The sequence below is a fragment of the Nothobranchius furzeri genome, chromosome 1 (genome assembly GCF_043380555.1).
Source record: "Nothobranchius furzeri strain GRZ-AD chromosome 1, NfurGRZ-RIMD1, whole genome shotgun sequence".
NCBI classification, from domain to species: domain Eukaryota; kingdom Metazoa; phylum Chordata; class Actinopteri; order Cyprinodontiformes; family Nothobranchiidae; genus Nothobranchius; species Nothobranchius furzeri.
Genome location: NC_091741.1, coordinates 98,618,057 through 98,629,588, shown reverse-complemented (window position 1 = coordinate 98,629,588; position 11,532 = coordinate 98,618,057). Strand labels below are relative to the sequence as shown.

General features: G+C 41.7%; 2 protein-coding genes across 2 annotated transcripts; one reads left to right on the top strand and one right to left on the bottom strand.

Annotated features, from left to right (window-relative positions):
* Nucleotides 1-664: 664 nt before the first annotated feature.
* Nucleotides 665-3,291, bottom strand: LOC129160724 (cis-aconitate decarboxylase-like). Its single transcript, XM_070552499.1, has 5 exons — nucleotides 3,154-3,291; nucleotides 2,874-3,061; nucleotides 2,690-2,782; nucleotides 2,252-2,457; nucleotides 665-1,755 (listed from the first exon to the last, which is right to left on the bottom strand). Exons 1-5 carry the CDS (start codon nucleotides 3,239-3,241, stop codon nucleotides 828-830), a joined length of 1,503 nt encoding a protein of 500 aa, XP_070408600.1. The 5' UTR covers nucleotides 3,242-3,291; the 3' UTR covers nucleotides 665-827.
* Nucleotides 3,292-5,359: 2,068 nt separating this feature from the next.
* Nucleotides 5,360-6,665, top strand: LOC139070364 (putative threonylcarbamoyl-AMP synthase). Its single transcript, XM_070552490.1, has 3 exons — nucleotides 5,360-5,883; nucleotides 5,991-6,085; nucleotides 6,164-6,665. The coding sequence occupies exons 1-3, from the start codon at nucleotides 5,762-5,764 to the stop codon at nucleotides 6,247-6,249; spliced, it is 303 nt and encodes a 100-aa protein (XP_070408591.1). The 5' UTR covers nucleotides 5,360-5,761; the 3' UTR covers nucleotides 6,250-6,665.
* Nucleotides 6,666-11,532: the final 4,867 nt, after the last annotated feature.

Below are 11,532 nucleotides of genomic sequence, written 5' to 3'. Positions count from 1 at the left end.
TTACAGTAAACCAGTCTTGATGTAATAAATGCATGAACTCGTTTTTCAGGATCACTCCTGGAAAGGATGCATCTAATCTTAGCAATATTCCAAAGGTGAAAAAAGGAAATCCTACAAACCAGTTTAACGTGAGAGTCCTGGTCGAAGACACTAAGGTTCCTTACTTTGTTCTCTGAGACTAATTTAATGTTGTTCAGGTCAGATGATTGGCTAAACAATTTCCTTTTCTGAAGTTCCAGTCCAAAAATGAGAACTTCAGTCTTGATTTAAAAGCAGAAAGTTTAGAGTCATCCAATTTTTTATGTAACAGGAAGAAACTTGCAAAGGATCCTGGAGCCATCCGCCATGAACCACTGGGGATTGAGAAGACAGAACACACACACACACACACACACACACACACACACACACACACACACACACACACACACACACACACACACACACACACACACACAGGTGACTTTATGACCATATGTTTTGCACGTTTAAAACACTTTATTATGTACACATTTTGAGAAAAGGTTGCAGGAAACACATTTTCATAGATTAACAATATTAATATAAAAACAGGCATAAATATGACTCACACACACGAGTCATGTTTTTATATGAAATTTGTTACGATAAAAACAGAATTCAATACAAAAAGACAGTCTTGAACAATAGAGGAAACATCAGCTTGAGGTAAACTCCAGAGGAAAAACATGACAATGTGTTTATTTCCAGTCTACACTAAGCAGATCATTTCAGAACATTAATATAAAAATAATATTATTCTTATTTCTATGCTGAAGGATTGTTGCTTTATTGTTCAGTGTTATTGATCACTGCAGCTGTGAGAGAAGAGCTCCACAATCATCCAGCCTGTCCAGCTCCTCCACCACCTCCACCAGCCGCTCCACCTTCTCTGATGGCAGCACCACCTCTGCGTTGCTTCTGAACTTCTTCCTCAGGCTCTTATTTGTCAGTGGGTTGCGCCAGTGGCCGTAGAAGGTGTCACAGCGGCCCTTCAGGAGGTCTCCTCCAACTAGAGTCACCTGGACTTCTCCGTACATGCGGTTGAAATTGGCGGGGTTGTCCTCAGGATGCTCCATGCGAACACGGCTCAGCAGGAAGTGCAGCTCTGGGCGGCTCATGGCAGGCGGGCTGAAGGACTGCACGGTCACCTCACCGTCCAGCAGAGCGCTGCAGGCGTTAAACTGGAAGGAGTGGCGTGCCTCGTGCTCTGACTCGGGAAAAGGCCTGTTGATGTATTTAGACTGGGGGACTCTGAGCAGGATGTCCTGGACCTGATGTGGGGACACCTGTCCTAGACCATGTCCCACAAGGAGCTCATGGACCGCAGCTGCAGCATCAGCTACCCAGTGCATCCCCAGATGGGCAGGAAAACGCTTAAAAGCCATGTCCTGCTCCTCTAACAGGAACACATGTCCACCATCATCAGGTGACTCTAAAGGCTGAGGAACATAATCTTCATAAAAGGCACTGAAGCCCGCCACTCCTGCAACAGCATCCAAGACCAGAGGACTGGCCTCTAGGCCTCTGGAGGCCAGCAGAGCAGCTTCAAGCCCCAAACGAGAGGCGTTGCCGATGTGAAGGGGCTTGGACTGAGTGGCAGCATTAGCCATCGGAGCTCCAGCTAGAGAAGCTGCTATAGCCAAGGCATGACTGCACTGAGACGGATCCAGAGACAGGAGACGAGAACAGGCTGCTGCACTTCCCATAGGACCCACCACAGTGGGAGGATGGAACCTGTACACACACACACACACACACACACACACACACACACACACACACACACACACACACACACACACACACACACACACACACACACACACACACACACACACACACACACACACACACACACAGTTCAGTTAGGACATTTATTCTGTTGTAACTGAAACAATCACTGATCTGCATCACCACTTAAGAATGTTTCTATTGGTTGAATCTTTAGAACAAGATGAATTGATTTGACTCGTTTCAGGTCACCTGAGTTTCTAAAACACCCACCAGATGAAGGGTTTGGTTTGTGCTAATTCTGTTAACGTTACACCAAGAGCCCCTGCTGTTCCTACAGTAAGCATCATTACACTGACATCACTAAAACAGCCTCTTACACCTCAGTGCTGAGATCAGCACAGTCAAACAAGGACGTCTTTAAACGAACGTGTTCATGAAGATCGTGCTAAAACCAGACTTTCTGGTTCAAGCTTGACTTGTGCTGTGAGGCACTGACCTCTTGGGAATGCTGCGTGCTTCATTAGAGAACCTCATCAGACGGCCCTGGATCTCAATGCCGACATTGAAGGCCAGTAAGAAGTCCAGACCGCTTGGTTTGCTGTTAGCCGGCATCATGTCACTGAGAGCAAACAAAGCTGGGAGAACAGCTCCTGAGGGATGAGTGGCTGGATGCCACGTGTCGTCAAAGTCCATGGAATGAGTCTGGAAGCAACCAGTTTGTGTCTCATCATACTGAAGCTGAAAGGAGTCAGAATAATAACTTTTTCTGTGAGGGTCATAACTAGATCAGAACCCAGCTATGTCTATATCCTAACCCTGTGGTCTTTGGGAGCCACGCTGCACCAACAGCCGAGAAAAGCTTTTTATACAAAATGTCTCCACTGATGTTTATGTGGTTATTTATATATGGTTGTTTTCCACTTATGTTTCTCACCGCTACTCCATTAACGAAAGCTGCCAGTGTTGGGGAGAGTCTGATCCCTCTGCGTCCGTACACAGAGCTGATGTGATCCGGAGCATACATGTGCTAAGAACAAACACAGAAACAACCCTACATTCACTCATCTGTTCTGGACATATTTGGGTTGGACCTGACTCAGACTTTCACTTTGCCTCACCTGGCAGAACTGAAGAGCCAGCTCAAACACATCTGTCCTGCTCCCTATCAGTCCGACCCCGATGCTGTCCAGCACCATCCTTTTGCTGCGATGGAGCACAACCGGAGACAAATGCTGAGGCTTTATTTCACTGATGAACTTCCCAAAACTGGCTGTGACCGTATCTTCTGGGGCTGGGTGCTTCTGGACTGCAGGAATGAAAAGATAAAAGTTGTTTAATAAAGGTTATTAATTAAGATTATTATTATTATTTTTAATCAAAGTCAGCATATCTGTTTACCCTCCACTGCAGTGTTATGCAGTCTTCTGGCAGCCCGCACTGGTCTGATGGTTTTCTTTGGGACAAAACATAAATCAGAACAAAGCATTTCAGTTATTTTTCACATCTCAGGATGACTACAGGCTGATGAGTTCCTGCATTTACTTGTTAGCGTCTTTAATCTAATGTTTGTGTTTGAAAGAGCCAGTGTAGAGGTGTAACAGGTGTTTCCCAGCATGAGTGTTCTCCTCAACAATTAGCAGGAGTTATTTTATAGTTCCCTGCCTTGGCCGCACTACAAACCTCTACTTTTAGATATTTTTATGACTTCTTTATTTGAAAAGGACTTAAAACCATCACTTTTAGAGTCTGAAAACTGACTAAAAGCATAAATATGTCTGTAATCTTACCTGTAGCGTGGAGAACATGACTTCAAGTTTCTGTCACAATGATCTTGTTTCTTGTTTCTCTTGGATGCAGCAGCTGAGCAGTGAAGGATGCTGATGCATTTGTGGCTGAAAGTCCACCTGCCTTATATAGTCCAGGACTTACAATGACCGGAAACACCAAAGGAGCAGGAAGGGCAGGTTCCTTTTGCAATCCTGTATCACATCAGAATGAGGCTTTTCCACCCGGGTCATTATCTGTGGTGTAACGTTCACCATCATCAATAGCCTTGAGGGGGAGGAAGGAGAAAGAAGGAGGAAACGCCACTTTTGGGTAAAGTGAAAGGCAGTGATGTCACCTGTAAGTATGCTGCTGTGTGACAGAGTGGGGAATTCTCAGTAACTCCTCCTTTACACAAACAGATCATATTTAAGGCAAACCTTCGTCCCTCCTTCAGCACAACTCAGCTTTCCATCAGTCTGAACAACTTCAACAGGTAAAACTTTGTTCTTTCTTTTATTGCTGACAGGAGTAAATATTTTGTTTCTGCATGTCACCCATCAGAAATCCTTAAACCTGTAGCTAGATTATTATATACTCTGCTTTGTAGATTGAATCAGACCTAAATCTGCATAAAGGATGCTCCCTGACAAGAGTTTATTTATAAATATTAAAACTATTATTGCAATATCTTGTAGTTTTTCAACAACATGAAAATAACAGTAATGTTAGGGGTATTATTCTATTGATAAAATTGTTTTCATTTAGAATAAATTCTTCCTCTTCAGAGAGCCTGTTAGAGGAGCGTCGTAATAAATGACTTTTACATTAGTTACATGACAAGAGTGGCTCAGCCTACTTATGACAGGCAAGGACCGTTTTATGTTATATTATATTATATTATATTATATTATATTATATTATATTATATTATATTATATTATATTATATTATATTATGCTCAATCTTTCATTGGTTCCTTTTAAAATTAATATATTAATGTTGTTGTTGACGATTACCATTTTAGACTTTTATCATATGTTTGGATTGTCTACAGAAACACCATGGCAGCAGACAGGTTTCCTGCCAGTTTCTACGGAGAACCAGGAGTGTTAGGAATGTTAACACTCCAGGCAGCCTATGGATTCACAGCTGGAAGCGTTGCTTTACTGGTCAATAATGCCTTCCTCATGCTGATTGGTAAGGTCTAGTATCTGCTTTCAGCGCTGGAATTCACAGTTTTTATTCATTCATAATTTTGTACTTTTGTTTCTTCTATTAGCTGCTCATAGGAACGTGGTTCTGTTGTTTCTAACAACAATCATGGAGGTTGTTCTTGTCTGCTTCCTTCTCTCCACCCTGCACAGACTTCCATACCAACTTGAAAGTGAGTTAAAACCGCCTGTTATAAACTTTATGTATTTACGATACTGACTCTCATCAGAACAAATAAAGTCTAACATCCAGAAACGATGTATTGCAGTTGCCATGCTTGCATTGGTATCCATCATTTGCTTTTATGGCACCTTGGCTTCACTGATGAACTGCATCTTCTCACAAAGAGCTATCCCAATGGGTCCTCCCATAATAAAGGTAATGACTGAAGTTTAGATTGACCTACCTTTAAGAATCAGCGTGAATAATTAATAAAAATGTGTGTGTGTTTTGTTTTAGGAAAAAGTGAAACAGGAATCTTGTGACGAGCCGTCCTGTCCGATGGCTAGCTCGGGTCTCACCAGCGGTCTGTTGAAGATAGCTCGACTTCTCGAGGACGGGGGTGTGTGTGGTATTCCCACAGATACTGTGTACGCTCTGGCTGCTTCCTGCAAGAAACCTCAGGCGATAGAAAAAATCTACAACATTAAAGTAAGAAGATAGAGGAGGCTTGTTTAACAGCAATATACATTTTCATGAAGTCACCATCTTGTTGAATTGGACCTTTTGCAGGACAGACCTGCAGAGAAGCCTATATGCATTTGCATCTCCAGTGTGGAACAGCTGGTTGCAGCCAGGCCTCCTTTCAGCCCTCTGCTGTGGGAGTTCATGAGGAATGTGTATCCTGGAGGCATCAGCTGCATTGTCAGCAAAGGAGACTGGCTTTACAGACTAGGTCAGCAGTGTAGAGTGTTTGAATGTTGAGTGGCAGAATTCTGTATCAGTATTCAGTTTTTACGTGAACTTTAACCTCATTTCTGTAGGAGTTGGACCTGCTTATGACCGTGTTGGTACCAGAGACAGCATCATGATCCGTGTCCCAGACCACACCGTGACCTGCCACCTATGTGACATCACTGGACCCCTGGCCATAACATCAGCCAATCCCAGTGGAGAATCAGACAGCACCCACCACAGCATGGTCATTAAGTAAGAGTCTCCTCAAAGAAGTTTAATGCAAACTAACAAACAACACATCTCTAAAACTTTTAGCACCATACACTAATTACTGTTTCAAACTGCTTCTTTTGCTGCAGTCGACTGGGACACAAGATCCAAGGAGTACTTTGTGATGGTGACTCGAATGAAGTAGTTGCTTCAACTGTGGTCAACTGCCTGAGGATTGATGAAGGTAAGGGGCCATGATTTCTTCCTACTGGGGCTGTTTAAGGTCAAGTTTCTAACTGAAGCTCTTCTAACCTTTGTTCAGGAGTCATCACCATTGTGAGAGAAGGCTGTGTCCCTGCTATCAAAGTCCAACAGATCTTTGACAGACTGAAGAACTCCATGATTTGAGTGTCTCTTAGCGAAGACTGTCTACCTGGCTGATCATGTTCAAGTCAACTTGTCTAACCCAAGCTGTGCTTTGCTTTTCATACTGACAAACAGCAAAAGAGGGGAAAAGAAAACTAAAGATGTGTGTTTATATGGATGTAACTTTTGTGTCTTAGTGGATGCATAGATAGATGGCTAATTCAAAAGTCATCTTAAACTGCATGAACTCCACAATGTTTTGGACTATTTATATATTTATTGTTATATTTATTTTCAAAATATATCAACACAAACAATTTGAATCTGTAAATAAATATTTATGCTTTTTAATTTATAATGTTTGAACTCATTGTAAAACAGAATGTCTTTTTGTGGTTTCTGCATTGAAGCTCTCTCGTGCATTAATTAATTTGTGCAATAAAAATAATTAAAATGTATTAAGGCTTGCATCTTTAAATAATTACTAAATGTTATCTAGATGAATGCATTCTCTCCCTCGATACATCTTTATTCAGATCTTCAGATAAAACAATAACAACAATGGTGTTTAAAAGCTTGACATAAATAGATATATTTTTGAACAATTACTAAATAAGCACTTGAAAGCATCTAGTTATTTGCCAGAGGTCATTAGCAGCTAAAGAACTCTGAAACAATTCAACCATCTAATTTTATTATGAGCTCTTTATAGATGGGGATCCCTTGTTTAATGAATACATTTGCAGTGGTCTCTAGTAGTGATGAAGGCCTTGTAAGTCGTACTCTGGGGAAAAGAGAGCTCTGGTGCACCAGTTTCAGGAAGTAGAAATGAGCCACATCATAGTTGAGGATTTGCCTGAAGTAGCTAATGCTAAAGGTTATCTTATACTGTTGGAGACCCTAAACCAACAACAGCCTTCCCTGTTGTGAGTCAAGATAGACTAGTCCATGAATGCTATGTGACATAAATAAATAAATAAATATATATATATATATATATATATATATATATATATATATATATATATATATATATATATATATATATATACATATATATATATATATTAGTGGTGGGCATAGATTAATTTTTTTAATCTCACTGTAATCTTGGAATTAATCTAGATTAATCATTAAAACGGCTCATTCAAATTCTGCCAAAGGCATGTGTGTGTGCTACCACACTAATGAATAAAAGCAAGTCTTTGAGAATGGAGGCATATTTCTTGTTTCAATAATGCATCACAGACTGATAAAGCAGTTTTACTACGATAACTGATGATGAAAATAAATAATGATCAATAAGTATTTGTCTTTAATAGCTGTTTATTCAGTTCAACAAATTCTGCACTAAAGGTCTACAGAATAGGTCATGATTAACTATTTACAGTCAATAGCATTTGATCAATCAGTCCAAGCTCTATTTCTCCTTCTTCCACCAGTCACTCAAGCAGACCAGCTTGTTTACCAGTGGCGGCTGGTGAAAAATATTTTTGGTGGGGCTGTGCTATTTTTTTTAAACAAACTTGTGCTGTCTGAGCTTTGTGCACAACTTCACTATTTCCTGAATTAAGCACAGCTCTTTTATTTCCTGTCTTACATTATTGGACAAACTGATTAATCCAGGTGTGTCTGACTATTGGCACACTGCCTTGCGGACCAAGGTTGAAAAATACTGCATTAAATTGCACATAAAATAACATGACCATAAATGGTAACTAGGCAATGCAAGAGGCAAGTAACAAAAACATTTTGTTTAATTTCAACATTTGAGTGAACACGAAAAATTATGAGCAGGTCACTGTTACAGTAATGGTAGTAAACACTACTTAGACAAAATGCCAGAAATTTACACTGTTAGGACTTATGGAAAGTGGAAACACTTTCATAGGAAATAATGTCATCAGTATCCTCTTACAAATGTCATATTTCCCACTTCTCAAGCCGGGTAAATTTATTTGCTGCAGCAGAAGTGTAATAAGTAAAATGGAATCAGATTGATGTATGTACAAATTTACTTGAAATACACATTTACATGATTAAATATGTATAACAGGTATGTGTGTTGAAATTAGTTTTTACAGTTATTGCACATTAAACATTGTACATGTTATTAAACAAATGTCCCGGTTTGTGGGACAACCAAGGATTTCTGATTCTGTTTGTCTTGTTTACAGAAATGTAATGTACAGCTTACCTCTGCACCCAGCTGCTGTTCTCCCTGTCCAAACGTCCTCCGTTTCTTTGTTGGCTGCTGCACTGATGCGCTGCATTCCTCAGTCAGAGAATGAATGGAGTCCCCAATGAGACACAAGTTCCACATCCACCTTCTGTGGATCCCAGCCGTTTTGAATAACAAACACAGAAAGCAAAATAACGCATTAGCGTGATTGCATCCAGCTAGCCACTGCTTCCTGGTGTACCAATTTTGGGAGAAGCGTTGTGTGTACAGTTTACCCTTCTCCTTGTCCTGCTGGCTTATCTTTACGTCGGGCTGATCTGGTCCAAGCTCTTTGACATTAAGTTTTTCCACCATAGTTCTCCTCTCGAACGGATACTGGAGGAGACCGAACTGAATTCAGTGACTGCTGAGATCCGGTATCCATGTTGTAGGCGCACTGTCTACGTCTGCATCACGACCACCAAAACGTGCTGGAGTCGAGACTCTCCGAGTTCTAACGAAAGCCTTGGCGGTAGCTCTATCGCCCATCATGCTTCTGAAACGTTCTGAAACCATGTCGACGCTAATTGGATACATTGCCATTCCTACCCTTTGATTTTCTTGTCAGCAATTGGACAACTGGTCCCGTCCTGTTTGGGCGATTGAAAAACAGCACACAGCCTCCACCGCTCGGCAGAGACCGGCAGAGATCGGCAGAGACCGGCAGAGACCAATAGAGATATATATACATATATGATTTATTTTTGTTACAAAACACACAATTAACTTAGAATATGTGATTATTGTTAATTTTATTTATTTATTTTTTAAAATAAAAATTAAAAACACAGGGGAAACTGGGAGGGCGGCGCCCTATCGCCCTCTACTGGCCAGCCGCCACTGTTGTTTACATTGTCTGGTGACAAACTGGATCTTCTCTTCTGCACAATATGGCCTGCTAAAGAAAAAAGTCTCTCACATGGGACAGTTGTGGCAGGAGTCCCCAAATATTTACGGGCAATGTGGGCCATCTTACCATACACAGCAGTGTGTTCCGACCACCACTTCAGTGGACACTGATCTATATTGGCACTGGGCTCTACCTTGTACCTCTCCACAGTCAGTGCATTTACATGCAGCCAGTAACCCTTTTAAAACCTGAATATCCACAATAACCCGGTTCCGCAGGTCCTTGTAAACACCGCCAAAAACCCGGATCTGCTCATAACCGGGTTTTTAAAAACCCGGTTACTACACCTGGGGTAACCCTTTTCTAACCCGAATGTTTGGTCGTGTAAACGCATAGCGGGATATCCCCATCAAAGCGTGTGTTCTGCGCATGCTCTGTTCGCAAGGAATCTTGGTCTTTTGAGTAGCGAGACGTCTTGTATGCGCCAGAACACCGGAAGTAAACAACAAGTTGGGAGCAAAATGGCGAGTCGCGGCACAGCACCACACTTTTGGAGTGACGAAGAAACTAAAGTGCAAAGAAACACGGTCGCTATCTCTTCCGAACTGGGAAACATGTTGTTTTCACGGATTCTGGAACAAGAAGAACCGGAAATGACGCATATTGCGTCTGGACGTAGTCCACACGTCCTGACGCTACCCCAACGTCCGCATTTAAATCGGGTTATGCAAGTTAGAGGTAACTCTTTCTATTTATGCTTGTAAACGGGTTATTCTGATCAACTCAGAAACCTGAATACCGACCTTAACCCGATCATAACCCGGATATTGGCTGCATGTAAACGTACTCAGTGTTGTCTACTGGTGTCTCCTCATCTGAATCCGAGTCTGATCCCATTAGTAGAAGGGCTCTTTTCTTCTTGGGTGGCTCAGGGTTCTCCTCCCTGAGTGGCTTCAGAGTAGGTTCTCGTCCCTTCACGAACTCACGTAGCTTTACCCACACCGGCTCCCTCTCTGCTCTGGGCAAGCACTTGAGGTCCTTAAATTGTGGATCTAAGGCAGTAGCCACCTTTAATAAATAAAACAATAATTATTATTGATGAAAATTTCACTTTCCAAATCTAACCTCCATATTTGTTCATGACTCCTTCATTTATTCATTTGACCAACCTACTAGATGGCTTTCATTTCCACTGCGAACACCGCAAGAGCGATCTCTCTGGCAAAACCAAAAGGTGTAGGTGTCTGTTATACTAACAACAGTTTGTTTGGTGTTCTGATGTGACCATAATCTCCCAGCACTGTTCTCCTGATTTAGAATGCCTACTCTTCAACTGTAACCCTTTGTACTCTCCCCGTGATTTCTCCTCATTTATTCTGGCCACGTCTACATCCTGCCGAGCGCAGACATGCACGCAGTGCAGCGTGCACGTGTGGATAAAATTTTGCGCGTGGAGCAAAAATATTGTGATTCCAGCATTGTTCCAACACTCACCAGACTGTATTTCAATAACGACAAACCATGGCCAAACTCAGTCAGCTCAAGATGGAGAAGGAGATTGCATTTAAAAACAAAGACACAGAGAGCTACAAAAGAGGTGAAAGCAGGTTCAGCAGGGAGGTGAAAAATGCTAAATCAAGGTACTCTAAGAGGCTGAAAGAACAATTCTCAGCTAACGACTCGACATCTTGCACAAGTTCTGCCTGTTCTTGTCCAAGGGAGGCTTGCTGGGCATTCAGCTCGTCTGAGTTTGCTGGACTGTGTTTGAAATGTCTGACCACTTTACGGCACTTGACCAGAACGCCATCAAAACCACTTTCCCGAAGTGACACTACTATAGCTCTCTGAATAACATGTGCAACGCAGGGCAAATGCTCGAATGGCAGTATCCTCCCTGCTGCCACCATATTACGAGCGCTGTCTGTTCCAATAGTGCTGGTTTTGTCAGCTATCCCCCACTGATTAGCAACGTCAAGAAACTGCCTGGCACATGCGTCTGCAAATTGGCGCTCCTCTGTTTTCATCACACCTAACGGTCAAACAAAGATCAGAATAATTTCACAAGCAGTAAACAACTAGCAATCATTAAGAAGCAAACATATTGTGGTGGTAATTCATGGTGTTGTGCTAATTAATAAGTAGGCTAATTAAATTAAATTATACAACAGTTAGCTCTAACCAAGTCATTTGATTGGACAAGAGACATTCCTTGAGTGCTGATATTGCAGTACAACAGCACTGGGACATTTTACAA